Raw genomic sequence first — 16,504 nt, 5'->3', positions numbered from 1 at the left:
TTGCTGCAGTTTTGATAAAATTGGCTGCAGTTCTCGAAATGCGGAACACTGTATAACCCTACCAACAACAAAAATTGGCAGCTTTTTGTGTACACTCTGCATAGGCAAAAAGCTGCCCATCAGTGGTGGGGGAGGGGGAGGCTACATGACAGCAGTTTTACTAGTCCTCTAGTAATAATCTCAAAGGCTTATAAAACATTGGACTATATTAAAGGGAACCTGTCACCCCCAAAATCGTACATGAGCTGCGGCACCCAGCATCAGGGGCTTATATATAGCATTCTGTAATGCTGTAGATAAGCCCCCGATGTAACCTGAAGATGAGAAATAAAGGCTATATTATACTCACCCAGGGGCGGTCCCCAATGCGGTCCGGCGCCTCCTATCTTCATACGATGACGTAACTTAGTAACCCGATGTTTACCCTGGTTACCAGCGTAAAAGTAAAAAAAAAAAAACACTACATACTTACCTTCAGCTATCTGTCCTGCGGCGCTCTGCTTTCCTCTGCACTGTCAGCGCCGGTCAGCCGGAAAGCAGAGCGGTGACGTCACCGCTGTGCTTTCCGGCTGGCCGGCGCTGACACAGGATGCAAGAGGAGTGCAGAGAAGCAGAGCGCCGGGGACAGACAGCTGAAGGTAAGTATGTAGTGTTTGTTTTTTTAATGTTTACGCTGGTAACCAGGGTAAACATCGGGTTACTAAGCGCGGCCCTGCGCTTAGTAACCCGATGTTTACCCTGGTTACCAGTGAAGACATCGCTGGATCGGCGTCACACACGCCGATCCAGCGATGTCAGTGGGAGATCCAGCGACGAAATAAAGTTCTGGACTTTCCTCAGCGACCAACGATCTCCCAGCAGGGGCCTGATCGTTGTCACACATAACGATTTCCTTAACGATATCGTTGCTACGTGACAAAAAGCAACGATATCGTTAACAATATCGTTATGTGTGACGGTACCTTAAGAAACTGCCTAAAGGATATGGGATTTACATACCAGAAAAGCTAAACGAAAGCCATCATTAAAACCTAAACAGCAAAAAACAAGGTTACAATGGGCTAAGGAAAAGCAATCGTGGACTGTGGATGACTGGATGAAAGTCATTCAGTGATGAATCACGAATCTGCATTGGGCAAGGTGATGATGCTGGAACTTTTGTTTTGTGACGTTCCAATGAGATTTATAAAGATGACTGCCTGGAGAGAACATGCAAATTTCCACAGTCATTGATGATATGGGGCTGCATGTCAGGTAAAGACACTGGGAAGATGGCTTTCATTACATGTTCAATAAATTCACAAGTTTATGTTGATATTTTGGACACTTTCTTATCCCATCAATTGAAAGGATGTTTGGGGATGATGAAATCATTTTTCAAGATGATAATGTATATTGCCATAGAGCAAAAACTGTGAAAACACTCCTTGAAAAAAAGACACATAAGGTCAATGTCATGGCCTGCAAATAGTCCGGATCTCAATCCAATTGAAAATCGTTGGTGGAAGTTGAAGAAAATGGTCCATGACAAGGCTCCAACCTGCAAAGCTGATCTGGCAACAGCAATCAGAGAAAGTTGGAGCCAGATTGATGAAGAGTTCTGTGTGACACTCATTAAGTCCATGCCTCAGAGACTGCAAGCTGAGAGGTGGTGCAACAAAATACTAGTGATGTTTGGAGTGTTTTTTTTTTGTTTGTTTGTTTTTCATGATTCCATATTATTTTTCTCAGAATTGAGTGACTCCATAATTTCTCCCTATGCTTGGTTGCAAAAAAGTAACCATTACTGACTACCACATTTTTTGTTCTTGATTTCTTTTACTGTTTCTTAAAGCCAGAAAATTACCATTTGAAATGACTAGTTTTGTGCCATGTCTGTGATCTGCTTTTTTCTACAAAAATAAAACAACTGAATGAACATCCTCTAAGGTCGGTGATTCCATAGTTTTTGCCAGGGGTTCTATGATATACAAAGTCCCCAAACAGGTCCCACTTATTTACATTTTAGGAAGAATCTCGCTTCAGTTTCCTACTTACAACAGCAAATTATCGACACAGCAAATGTTATATATTCTGCCATATTATTAATGAAATACCATAGGTTGTATCTGGTCTTATCTAGAGGCTACAAATAATACTTACTGTGCTAATATTTTCTAGCTCATTAAAGTATGAAAGTTTCTGTTGAATGCTCTCGGCGAGGTTGACGAGTTCAGACTGTAGAGAAAGAAACAACAATGACTAAAGGATCACAATGAAGACATTTGTACGTTAGAGCCAATGTAATTTCTAACTCACAAGAACGCAGATGAACAGATAATAAGCCTGGATATGGAAATAAATATTGATGGGGTAAAAATCTGAACTTTGTTATTTTATGTACATAGGCTTGTAACAATTCTCAAACTTTAAATTATCCTTGAACACCGTGGCAGATAAACCTATAATGCTGAACACTACTGGATGCAGCAAAGGGTGTAATGAATAATTGCTTTAAAGTGAATTGAATAGGGAAGAGGTTTTAAGACTGGTGCAAAGGAAAAGTGAAGTTGTTGACGATGGCAACTAATCAGAATACACCATTAAAAAAAAAAAGCTTCAGCAGCCTGATCATTTGCCATAGGCGTCTTACTTCACTCTCACACCAGTTGGATACATCTGTACCAATAGGTTTCAATGTTATAAAGTGCTATACAAAACTGGAAGAGATACCCTTAGAAATTAGTCATTCTAAAGCAATATTTACCCTGGTCAACCCTAACATAGGTTTATCAAGTCAAAAGTGTTCATTTAACTATAACAAGAGTCGATCTTACTAAAAATACTAAAAAAAAAAACCTTCATGAAAGGGTGATATATGACAATGATCTGCAAATGATAGGTCTTTAATTACTGCAAATCTACCACTCAACATGTCGTTATAACTGCAGGACAGAGGGAAGAGTCACAGATCGGAAACTAATGAATAACAACCACATATTTGTATATGTAATAAATTAAAGTATTAATTAGCATCAGTAATGATCTGACATGAATGACATACGGTGCATCCCCACAGGATCACATATACTGATAAAAGTGTCAGCTGTCACTGATCTAAAGTTCTGGTAAAGGGACCTGTGGGCAGCACGAATGGGGAGCTGGCAGCCATTATGTGTAGTTCACTCCAAAATACTCTCTAAAGTACGTTTTTACGGATACGCAAAACACCAGTTGGGGACAATGCAACTAGAAAGACCAGTGCAAGAGTCAAGCCCCGGGTACTCTCTCCTGCCCTGCTCCCCTAGACCGACCGATCTTTCCCTACACATACAGAAGAGGACTGTCCGTCTGGCTAAGCAGAGAAGACGCCTTGGCCTGGCCTTTCGGAGCAGTCATTTTAGTCACAAGGTGACCAGAGTTCACAACTATGCTTTAACTAAAAGGCAACAGTGATTCAGAGTATGACATACGTGGCGGCATTAATGCTTCCCGTTAGCTCATGAAACATACTGTACCTGTTCCTTCAGAAGCTGCTCACAGGCTTCATGTAATGTCCCCGTTTTTGTGGATACAAATAGGTACTGTTTCTGTAGAGACTCTAGATGCTGCAGGGCGACATTCACATCGTTCAGTATGGCGTCACACTGATCCTGGAAGCCAGAGAGGTATTCCCTCATCTCTCTAAAAGAACCAAAATAGAAAGTACATTTATCACTGACAGACGGAGAAATCATTCATTTATTCATTGGAAATCTGTCACAAGGTTTTTGCCACCTAATCTGAGAGCAGCTTAACCTAGAGACAGAGACCCTGATTCCAGTGAGGTGTCACACTGCTGCCCGCTGTAAGTTTGATAAAATTACAGTTTTACCAGCAGGAGACTGTGACTAGAGGACTAGTAAACCTGCTGCCATGTTACCCTCCACACTCAGGAGCTCTGTATAACCCAGCACCATCACTGATGGGCAGCTTTCTGCCTATGCACAGTGTACATACAGAGCTGCCAATCTTGGTGTGACACAGAGCTCAGCATTCAGAGAACTGGTAGATCTGCAGTAGATAAAACAGTAATTTTATCAAAACTACAGAACAGCTCAGTAAGTGAAAAATATCCCGAAACGCTTCAGGGAACATCACAATTGTAATTGATGCCTCTGACGTTTTAGAGGCATAAAGAAGATTCACCTGGGATCCAGAGGTGGGGATATGAAAAAAATACTAGAGCAATAGGAAATCAAATGGATCACTATGCTGGATACCGACAAGCCAAAAGGCCTTAACGACCTTGTTAATTCTGCTCTATTCCTTCCTTGATTCTTGACATTGCTGTGGGGGTCTGGGTTTATGTTATTCATAGTGCTTTCAGTGTCATTACCGGGACATTTTGGATTAATGCGGTCTTGTATCATTATGTTACAGAATATGAGAACAGCATGATGAACGGACTGAATCTCCAAATTATAGGCCGGATCTGTGACCCTACTGATTATAGTGCCGTGTCCTAACAAATAATTTAATTATGCTTATTCATTCTGATAATGAATCTAATTGTGGATACTTCTCGCCATTGAATCTACATTTTAAGGGTTCTATTTTGATTCTACGTATAATACAATTTAGCTTTTTTAGCATTATATTTTTTAATACATTTGTATTCTTATTTTATTTTTTATTTTTATTTCCTTTTCTTATTTAGATTTCTATTTTCTTGTATAAATTATTCATATACTAGGTTTTATTATTTTTGTTGTAATACCCAACAACAACAAAAGTCCTCATCATTTATTCACATAAAACAAACGCTGCAATAACAAATAGATCCACTAGATGGCCATCTTTTCTCTACTCAATTAAAAAAAAAAAATCTGTAACATTGCGAAAGATCTATCTACTATATAATTGTCTAAGGGGTACTTCCGTCTGTCTGTCCTTCTGTAACGGTTATTCGTTCGCTGATTGGTCTCGGCTGCCGCGACCAATCAGCGACGCACACAGTCCAGAAGAAAATGGCCGCTCCTTACTCCCCGCACTCACTGCCCGGCGCCTGCATACACCCCTCCAGTCTGCCCTCACACAGGGTTAATGGCAGCAGTAACGGACCGCGGTGTAATGCAGTCAGTTACCGCTGCTATTAACCCTGTGTGACCAAGTTTTTTTTACTATTGACGCAGCCTATGCAGCGTCAATAGTAAAAACATTGAATGTTAAAAATAATTAAAAAAAATAAAAAATGATTATATAAATACCTACGCCGCCTTTCCGGCTCCTCGCGATGCACGTTCTGGTCGCACGGATGGTCTGGCAGAAGGACCTGCCATGACGTCACGGTCATGTGACCGCGACGTCATCACAAGTCCTGTGCGCCTGCGCGAAAAGGACCTGCCGTGACGTCACGGTCATGTGACCGCTACACGGTCATGTGACCGCAACGTCACGGCAGGTTCTGCACGACAAGGACCTGCCGTGACGTCACGGTCACGTGACCGCGACGTCAGCACAGCACACCCTGGGACCGAAAGATGCGACAGTGCTACAACGCGCCTGCGGAAGGTGAATATATGTTTATTTTTTATTTTTATAACCTGTGTCATACGTGGCTGGGCAATATACTACATGGGCTGTGCAATATACTACGTGGCTCTGTGCTGTATACTACGTCACTCGGCAATATACTATGTGGCTCTGTGCTGTATACTACGTCACTCGGCAATATACTATGTGGCTCTGTGCTGTATACTACGTCACTGGGCAATATACTACGTGGACATACATATTCTAGAATACCCGATGCGTTAGAATTGGGCAACCATCTAAAATAAATATATAAATATATATATATATATATATATATATATATATATATATATATATATATATATATATATATATATTTGTCTAAGGGGTACTTCCGTCTGTCTGTCTTTCTGTCTGCAACTTCCGTCACGGAAATCCTGCGTCGCTGATTTGTATCACCAGCTGCCTGTCATGGCTGCCGTGACCAATCAGCGACGGGCACAGTTCGATTAGTCCCTCCCTACTCCCCTGCAGTCAGTGCCCGGCGCCTGCATACTCCCCTCCACTCACGGCTCACACAGGGTTAATGCCAGCGGTAACGGGCGGCGGGTACCGCACTCCGTAATCGCTGCTATTAACCCTGTGTGACCAAGTTTTTACTATTGATGCTGCGTATGACGTCATCACAGGTCCTGCGCTCATACCAACCCTGGGACCGGAAGCTGCCGCATACACCGCACACAGGCGCCAGGACTACAAGAGCTCTTCAGAAGCTCTGTGCTGTATACTATGTCGCTGTGCAATATACTATGTGGCTCTGTGCTGTATATTACGTGGCTCTGTGCTGTATATTACGTGGCCGGGCAATATACTACGTGGCCGGGCAATATACTACGTGGCCGGGCAATATACTACGTGGCCGGGCAATATACTACGTGTCCATGCATATTCTAGAATACCCGATGCGTTAGAATCGGGCCACCATCTAGTACATAATGACGTATACTACTACTACAATCAATATGAGAGTAATCCAGACTTCGTGAACACTGTCTTGTGATGAAGAGGGGATACTCCAGACTATTTGCAATATAGCCCACTTCCAAAATGGCGATTTAGAGCTCCCCACTGGTGCGCATGTCTGCTGTGTCATCACTGCCCACCCCCTCCCCACTCGGTGTCCAATCGGAACTCCTGCTGTGCAGTTATGCACAGTGCGACTTCCGGGACACTGGCTGTGGCGGGCAACGGAGCGATGGACAGCGGGCACGCGCCCATTAACGTGGAGTGACCTCAGGTTAAAACATTTATGCGGTTTATTTTATGTAACATTTTGTAGTGTTGTGCCTAATTGATATAATAATAAAGATTGAGATTATATATTAAATTGCCTTGGTAGATCTTGTTTATTGTAATACTTGATGTCTTATATTTTGGTTACCTCCAGTATTTGATATTTGCATATATTATATAATTTGTTTTCACTTCCCAGCAACTAGTCTGCTGTCATATAATGAGAATATAGAATAAAAAAAAAAAAACTGGCTTGACTGAAAAGTGGACAACACCTTTAACCCCAAGGGTGGTTTGCACGTTAATGATCGGGCCAATTTTACCATTCTGACCCTGTCCCTTTATGAGGTAATAACTCTGGAACGCTTCAACGAATCCCAGAGATTCTGACACTTTTTCTCGTGACATATTGTACTTCATGATAGTGGTAAAATTTCTTTGATATTATCTGCGTTTATTTGTGAAAAAAATGGAAATTTGGAGAAAATTTCACAATTTTCCAACTTTGAATTTTTATGCCCTTAAATCACAGAGATATATCACACAAAATAATTAATAAGTAACATTTCCCACATGTCTACTTCACATCTGCACAATTTTGGAACCAAATTTTTTTTTTTGTTAGGGAGTTATAAGGGTTAAAAGTTGACCAGCAATTTCTCATTTTTACACCATTTATTCTTAGGGACTACATCACATTTGAAGTCACTTTGAAGGGTCTATATGATAGAAAATACCCAAAAGTGACACCATTCTAAAAACTGCACCCCTCAAGGTACTCAAAACCACATTCAAGAAGTTTATTAACCCTTCAGGTGTTTCACAGGAATTTTTGGAATGTTTAAAAAAAAAAAAAAAAAAAAAATGAACATTTAACTTTTTCAAAAAAAATTTAATTTAGCTTCAATTTTTTTTTTCCCAAGGGTAACAGGAGAAATTGGACCCCAAAAGTTATTGTACAATTTGTTCTGAGTATGCTGATACCCCATATGTGGGGGTAAACCACTGTTTGGGCGCATGGCTGAGCTCGGAAGGGAAGGAGCGCTGTTTGACTTTTCAATACAAAATTGACTGGAATTGAGAGAGGACGCCATGTCGCGTTTGCAGAGCCCCTGATGTGCCTAAACATTGAAACCCCCCACAAGTGACACCATTTTGGAAAGTAGACCCCCTAAGGAACTTATCTAGATGTATTGTGAGCACTTTGACCCACCAAGTGCTTCACAGATGTTTATTATGTAGAGCTGTAAAAATAAAAAATCATATTTTTTCACAAAAATGACCTTTTCGCCCACAATTTTTTTATTTTCTCAAGGGTAACAGAAGAAATTGGACCCCAAAAGTTGTGCAATTTCTCCTGAGTATGCTGATAGCCCATGTGTGGGGGTAAACTACTGTTTGGGTGCATGGCAGAGCTCGGAAGGGAAGGAGCGCCGTTTGACTTTTCAATGCAAAATTGACTAGAATTGAGATGGGACGCCATGTCGCGTTTGGAGAGCCCCTGATGTGCCTAATCATTGAAACCCCCACAAGTGACACCATTTTGAAAAGTAGACCCCCTAAGGCTAGGGTCACATTGCGTTAGGGCAGTCCGACCTGCGCTAGCGAGGAACGGACCGCGAACGCTGCAAGCAGCGTTCGCGGTCCGTCACTCAAATGACGGCACATCGCTAGCGCACGCCCAACGTGGGCGTGCGCTAGCGATGCGTTCGCCATTACATTTAATGGCGGTGCTAACGGACTACGTTACACCGCGGTGTAACGTAGTCTGTTAAACGCGGTCACATAACGCAATGTGACCCTAGCTTAAGGAACTTATCTAGATATGTGGTGAGCACTTTAAACCCCCAAGTGTTTCACTGCAGTTTATAACGCACAGCAGTGAAAATAAAAAAATAAAAATTGTCCACAAAAATTATTTTTTAGCCCCCAGTTTTGTATTTTCCCAAGGGTAACAGATGAAATTGGACCCCAAAAGTTGATGTCCAATTTGTCCTGAGTACGCTGATACCCCATATGTGGGGGGGGGAACCACCGTTTGGGCGCATGGGAGGGCTCAGAAGGGAAGGAGTGCCGTTTGGAATGCAGACTTAGATGGAATGGTCTGCAGGCATCACATTGCTTTTGCAGAGCCCCTGATGTACCTAAACAGTAGAAATCCCCCACAAGTGACCCCATATTGGAAACTAGACCCCCTAAGGAACTTATCTAGAGGTGTTTTGAGAACTTTGAACCCCCAAGTGTTTATAACGCAAAGCCGTGAAAATAAAAAAATCATTTTTTCCCACAAAAATTATTTTTTAGTCCCCCAAATTTTTATTTTCCCAAGGGTAAACAGAGAAATTGGACCCCAAAAGTTGTTGTCCAATTTGTCCTGAGTACGCCGATACCCCATATGTTGCGGTAAAACCCTGTTTTGGCACACGGGAGAGCTCGGAAGGGAAGGAGCACTGTTTTACTTTTTCAACGCAGAATTGGTTGGAATTGAGATCAGACGCCATGTCGCGTCTGGAGAGCTTCTGATGTGCCTAAACAGTGGAAACCCCCCAATTCTAACTGAAACCCTAACCCAAACCACACCCCTAACCCAAACCACACCCCTAACCCAAACCACACCCCTAACCCAAACCACACCCCTAACCCAAACCACACCCCTAACCCAAACATGCCCCCAACCCTAATCCCAACCATATCCCTAATTCCAACCCTAACCACACCCCTAACCGTAATCCCAACCCTACCTGTAGCCCCAACCCTACCTGTAGCCCCAACCCTACCTGTAGCCCCAACCCTACCTGTAGCCCCAACCCTACCTGTAGCCCCAACCCTAAGGGGGTGATGAAGGGGGTTTGATTTACTTTTATAGCGGGTTTTTTGCAGATTTTTAGGATTGGCAGCTGTCACATACTAAAAGACGCTTTTTATTGCAAAAAATAGTTTTAGCGTCTCCACATTTTGAGAGCTATAATTTTTCCATATTTTGGTCCAGAGTCATGCGAGGTCTTGATTTTTGCGGGATGAGTTGACGTTTTTATTGGTACCACTTTCGGGCACGTGACATTTTTTGATCGCTTTTTATTCTGATTTTCGTGAGGTAGAATGAACAAAAACCAGCAATTTGTGAATTTCTTTTTTTTTGGGGGGGGGGGGGGGGGGAATCGAAGGGGGGGACGTATATACCGTTCCACGTTTGACAATAACGATAAAGCAGTTTTATTCTTCGGGTCAGTACGATTACAGCGATATCTCTTATAACATTTTTTTTACGTTTTGGCGCTTTTATACGATAAAATCTATTTTCTATAAAAAATTATTTTTGCATCGCTTTATTCTGAGGACTATAACTTTTATTTTTAGGCTGATGACGCTGTAAGGTGGCTTGTTTTTTGCAGGACAAGAAGACGTTTTCAATGGTACCATGATTATTTATATCCGTCTTTTTAATCACGTGATAATCCTTTTGTTTGGCGGTATGATAATAAAGCGTTTTTTGCCTTTTTACAGTGATCACTGAAGGGGTTAACTAGCGGGACAGTATTATAGGTTGGGTCGTTACGGACGCAGCGATACTAAATATGTGCACTTTTATTTTTTATTATTTAAAGAAATGTATTTAGTGGAACAATATTTTTTTTTTTTTACATATGTAAATATATATTTTTTCACTTTATAGCATTGCCTCAGGGGAAGACATCATGTTATAGTGTCAGATCGCTGATCTGACACTGCATAGCACGGTGTCAGATCAGCGATCTGACAGGCAGTGCTGCAGGCTTGCAAGCTCCTGCTCTGAGCAGGCCCTTGCAAGACACCTCCCTGCAGGACCCGGAAGGCCCACTGCGGCCATTTTGGATCCGGGGCCTGCAGGAAGGAGGAGGGAGGAGACCCTCGGAGCAACGCGATCACATCGCGTTGCTCCGAGGGTCTTAGGGAAGCACGCAGGGAGCCCCCTCGCTGCGCGATGCTTCCCTATGCCACCAGAACGCTGCGATCATGTTTGATCGCAGTGTTCCGGGGTTAATGTGCCAGGAGCGGTCCGTGACCGCTCCTGGCACATAGTGCCGGATGTCAGCTGTAATAATCAGCTGACACCCGGCAGCAATCGGCCGCGCTCCCCCAGTGAGTGCGGCTGATCGCCTATGACGTTCTACTCCGTCCATGGGAAGTAGGACCCACCCCACATGGACGGAATAGTACGTCTAATGGCAGAAAAGGGTTAAGAAATGAGCAAAAGGTTCGGATGATAAAAAAAACAAAAAAGGCTCCACAAAACTAAAAAAATCATGGGTGTAGGAAAGTATCTCTTACAGGGAAGAATTTATATAAAAATTCTATATGCTAGGTTGTAATCTTAGACAAATGCTCCATTTAGAGAACACTTTGCTGCATTTTAGATATTCAGAATTTCGGATCACTACCAAAAATGATAAATGTGGACTTTAATTCGGATTATACTATTCTACTATAAATATTTTTCTCTGCTGGAGCCATCCAGTAAACCCAGTGAAACAGTCAGAAATTAAAATATATGTCATGTGGCCTTACCGTAAATGTGCAATATTATTTCCAATGTAATAGTAGACAGGTTTTAGTAGCATTCTCTGCTATTTTGCTGGTGCTAACACTTTATTACACGCGGATGAGCCATTTCACAAAGGAAACAAACATCACATAATACCACACCTGTACTTTGCTCCTTCATCTTGATCCATGTGGGTCTGTAACTGGGCGAACCAAGAAAAGAACTGCAGAAAGAAAAAGCCAAATGTTTAAGTCGAAAACAACAACACACTAAAACAGGTCGCAAATAATTGCAAGTTATTTCAGGCTACTTTCACATTTGCGGTGTTGGGCGCAGCGTCGTCGACGCATACGTCACGCGCCCCTCTCTTTAACATGGGGGGCGCATGGACATGCGCCGGTATGCGTTGTATTGCGTTTTACGATGCACGCGTCATATTGACGCACAGACAGGGCGCAGAGGACGCTACTTGTAGCATTTTCCCTGCGCCGAAATTCCTGCTCTGTACGATCTTATGATAACGCATGAGTCGCAAAACGCTGCGTTGTGTACATGCGTTGTTGGTTGCGTCGCCGACGCTGTGCCCAACAACGCAAATGTGAACGTAGCCTCAGACTGTTGCTCACAAGAGGCGTTCTAGACTTGTGTTCACTTCCACATCGGGAGGAGATTGGACCTGAGGACGTACAGACTACACAGCAGCTGGGACACACGATGGGCAGTCTTGGCGGGTGTCCTATTCAACGGATGTGCTGTCATCAGCACCACTCACCTTGTACTATGGAAATCAGCATTGCTGGAGAAACCCTTCAAATGATCGGCAGCTCCATTCTCACACCAGTCTGCTGTATAGCTAAATGTGATGGTTAAGTAGAGCAGTGTGCGCCTTATCTCCAATCACCACTACTTACAGCCCTTCAGCAATGCTAGAAAACCATATGATAAAGCTGTCATCACACTAGCTGTGCATCCATCAAAATTAGACAAAGTCTGGAGGAGTCAGATGAGAAGGAAGCTTTAGCCTAGTTTACCATGTGTCATGCATCCTCAGATCCATGGATCCCAGGTGAAGCCTTTGCCTTATATACACTATACATAAGCTTGCTGTAGAACCTCATGGAACAATGGGTGGTTTTACTGCTCAATACTCAGCTATTCACATTACCGCCCTGCAGCTGACACGTGATCCCAGCCTTATAGTGGAGGCTGTTTTCTCTCCACCAGTCCAGGAAATCTCAATCTCTACTGACACAATGTAGGTAAGGGCTCTATTTTGAGCTTTTTTTATGCCATATTTTGTCATTTGATTACCTTTAAATGTTTTTATTGGGTGTGTTTTTTGTCTTTCCATTGTACTTAATCAAGTATATTTTGCGTGACCGCAGAGACGGGTGGGAGGCCCTCCTGTGACCGCAGAGACGGGTGGGAGGCCCTCCTGTGACCGCAGAGACGGGTGGGAGGCCCTCCTGTGACCGCAGAGACGGGTGGGAGGCCCTCCTGTGACCGCAGAGACGGGTGGGAGGCCCTCCTGTGACCGCAGAGACGGGTGGGAGGCCCTCCTGTGACCGCAGAGACGGGTGGGAGGCCCTCCTGTGACCGCAGAGAAGGGGAGACAGGCTGAGTGGGTCCTGCTGTTACTGATTGAGGATAATTAAGCTGAGATCTCTAGTAGAGAAGGTGTCATTTGAGACTATAGAGTACGTGGGGGTTGAGGCATGCTGTGACTAGTGAATAGATTTTACTATATTTAGGGGGTGCTACTAGGACTGTAGATAGTGGGAAAATTGGGTCCTACTCTAGGCAACCACTCTTTACTAATAGATTTTCAGTAGTAATCACCATCAAACATACTTGCTGTGCAGTTTCAATTCGATCATCCTCCATTCCAAGTGCGGAGAATCCTTGCTGTAAGATGCCTTCTGTAGACTCTGGAACAGCTCCTGATAGACTTACAGTCAGTGACGTGGAGGACAAGCTGCATAAGTCTTCTATGGGGAGCTGAAAAGGGATAGAAGAAAAAAAGTTACATTTTTAAGTCTGTTCACCTTTGGAAGCAAAATAACGTTTACCAAGTAAAATATTATGTAAAAAGTTGAGCATAAGATATAGAAATTACTTGCCCTGGTTATATACTATGTAATACATTGCATTACATTTATAGTATAGATTCTAATCCATGCAGGCTACAGTACAGAATAGAGCTGCAGTCACAATTCTGCAGATTATTATTAGGCCAGGTGACACCAAGACACAGCAGTGAGATGTAAATGATGACGTAGTAACAAGAAATAACTACTCAGGATAGGCACCGAGGAAGGTGGCAGGAAGTAGGAAGGTCACAATGCCCTGACCTGGATGCCGCACAATAATATGGCTCAGCTGCAGTGATGTGTCAATATCAGGGGAGGTTCATACGACTGTACAAAAACAGTCTGAGATTCATCCAAAAAATTCTTTTTTTCTCACTTGCCATTTATATACAATCCTTGATTTACAGCAGCCACTATTAATCATTTATAGTTTCTTATGCTACAGAATTGTAATGCATCTACAAAAATCAGATGCTACACTGTGGATCCTTGCGGTTTTTTTTTTTTTATATACACATCCATAGATGTGAATGGGCGAGACTCATCCAATTTACAGAAGAAATAAAACTAGTGCATGCTGTGATTTTTTTCTTCCATACGCAGATACAGTCAGTAAAAAACAAAAACGCTCCCCTGCACTGCCCCACTGAATAACACTGGTCCCAGTATTTTCTGTGTGCTGTCCATTTTTCCTTCTTTGCACAGACAGCACTCAGATCAATATTACGGTGGTGTGATCGAGCCCTTTACTTGTGTAAAGACATCAGAGAGGCTGCCTGGTGTCAGCAGATGATCTCACATTTATGGCCAGCCTTATGAGTAGGCATAGGTCCTACGCCGCATGTTGTGTAATGATCACATTATTATTATTCAGGCTATAGATTGTGGGCTCAGAATTTAATCTTGGATTCCAATGTGATGTGAAAAATGCACAACAAGTGCACAGCACATAATCCACAGCAGTAATTCCACGATTGCTTTTCACTGTGGAATGAGCATTGTGCATTGCATTACAAACTTTAACCGCATGTGTGAATCGACCACAATATCTCATTTCTTAGGGTGATCTAGAGATGTTCTCAACCTGTGGTAATCGTACCCCGGAGGGAACATTAGGGAGTACTTGTAGGTCTGCTATGTAATACTGTTCGGATAGATTCCCATGGATTTGCTCCACATAGCGACATCAGCACCATAAACAGACTTGTCGCGGGCTTCATATCCGCAGCTCCGATCAATTCACGCTGAGGATTCTATCTGCGCTGTGTCATAGTAAAGGCTCATTCTCAATGTAATGTATTCTGCTGAATATAAGAATGGGGGAACAAATCCTTTACCCCTCTCCATTAGAAAAAAAAATGTTACTCACTCTCCCCGCGCCCAGTGTCAAGTCTCCACCACTGCTGCCAGTGTCGGTCATTGTTTGCAGTGCGGACCTCACGTCAAAAGCGTATCAGCAGTCAGGGAGTCAAGTAGCTGTACCAGATTTGACAGCACAATGAGCTCACTGATTGGCTGCCATGTTGTTGATGTGGCATCAGCGCTGCAGGCAGTAGCAGACACCACAATCAGAGACTCAGGGCTGGACCTGGAGAGGGTGAGCAAAGCACAGTTTGTTTTTTAAAAACCTCTTTAAAGGGAACCCGTCACCCCCAAAATCAAAGGTGAGCTAAGCCCACCAGCATCAGGGGCTTATCTACAGCATTCTGTAATGCTGTAGATAAGCCCCCGATGTATCCTGAAAGAGGAGAAAAAGAGGCTAGATTTTACTCACCCAGGGGCGGTCCTGCTGCAGTCCGGTCCGATGGGTGTCACGGTCCGGGGCCTCCTATCTTCTTACGATGACGTCCTCTTCTTGTCTTCTCGCTGCGGCTCCAGCGTACTTTGTTTGCCATGTTGAGGGAAGAGCAAAGTACTGCAGTGCACAGGCGCTGGGCCTCTCTGACCTTTCCTGGTACCTGCGCACTGCAGTACTTTGCTCTGCCCTCAACAGGGCAGACAAAGTACACCGGAGCCACAGCCTGAAGCCGCTCACCTTCGATTTTGGGGGTGACAGGTTCCCTTTAAGATACATCTACATGTGACTGATGCGCAATCTCTACTGTATAAATTGCTGCATATTGGACACAAAAACAACACTGCAGCATTGTAGAAGTGATTTCTTAAAGGGGATGTGCAGTGAACTGGTATTAATGTCCTGTACCTTGGATGGGTCGTCAATATCCAATCAGTGATCTGACACCCTCCGCCCCCCGATCAGCAGCTCTGGACATAAACAGTGTACGGAGCAGGACAGCGCGGCCCCTCACACTGATATACACTGGCGATCAGCTCTGAAATAAACGGATGCATCCGAGTGCGGCCACCACAGCGAGCCGGGCCGTGCTGCCCATACACGGATGGTGACTGCTGGTCAGGGGGAGAACCTGCCCTGTCACAGTGCTGTGAGGACGCCCCTGACTCTGCCCCCGCCATCAGGCCCCCTGCTCTTACCTGCAGGAGCCAGCCACACTGCCCTGCGGAGCGGACCCCACCCCAGCCCCGCTGACGACCCCACAGGCTGTCACCCACCTCTGCGGGGATTGGCAGCTCCTCAGCCGCTGCCTTCAGCTCCAGGACGGAATCTGTCTGTCTCTCCGTCAGTGGCGCCAGCGGCTCCGACCTCCGGTCCCACAATGTCAGCCTCTCCCGAGCCTCCAGCCCATCCGCCCCGGCCGCCGCCATCATCCTCACCACAGACGGCCAGCCACAGTAGCAGGTCCTGTCAGATCCGCTTCCGGGATCCTGAAACCTGGCAACACTGCCAAGGGGCGGGGTCACATGACCCGGAAATGGTTCCAAGGCAGTAACCACGCCCACTACGTCTGCTGCAAGGGACGTGGAAAGCCAATAGCAGCGCGTACCTCTGACAGGACTGCTGACGTCACGGCTTCCACGCTGTCAGGAGAGGCGGAGTCTGTAGGGTTTTCAGGTAAATTCTGCCGGAAATGTGCGGAACGGCCAGTACAGAACAGGGCCGGAGCGGACGGTCACCCAGAGGCGTAGCTAGAGCTTTTGCCGCCCGGGGCTGTTCCCGAGTTTGGCGCCCGGAACCCCCCCCCCC

General features: G+C 44.4%; 1 protein-coding gene across 1 annotated transcript in view; it reads right to left on the bottom strand.

Annotated features, from left to right (window-relative positions):
- Window positions 1-16,180, bottom strand: part of COG3 (component of oligomeric golgi complex 3) — a 131,447-nt gene extending 115,267 nt beyond the window's left edge. The window contains exons 1-5 of the mRNA XM_069758266.1: window positions 15,973-16,180; window positions 13,163-13,309; window positions 11,473-11,534; window positions 3,498-3,663; window positions 2,143-2,217 (exon numbers count right to left, since the gene is read on the bottom strand). Coding sequence (XP_069614367.1) covers window positions 2,143-2,217; window positions 3,498-3,663; window positions 11,473-11,534; window positions 13,163-13,309; window positions 15,973-16,128 — 606 coding nt within the window. The 5' untranslated portion in view covers window positions 16,129-16,180. The remainder of the gene's footprint in view (window positions 1-2,142; window positions 2,218-3,497; window positions 3,664-11,472; window positions 11,535-13,162; window positions 13,310-15,972) is intronic.
- Window positions 16,181-16,504: the final 324 nt, after the last annotated feature.

The sequence above is a fragment of the Ranitomeya imitator genome, chromosome 3 (genome assembly GCF_032444005.1).
Source record: "Ranitomeya imitator isolate aRanImi1 chromosome 3, aRanImi1.pri, whole genome shotgun sequence".
Taxonomy (NCBI): Eukaryota; Metazoa; Chordata; class Amphibia; order Anura; family Dendrobatidae; genus Ranitomeya; species Ranitomeya imitator.
Note: the sequence above shows the minus strand (reverse complement) of the source record. Positions and strands in the feature narration are given on the sequence as shown.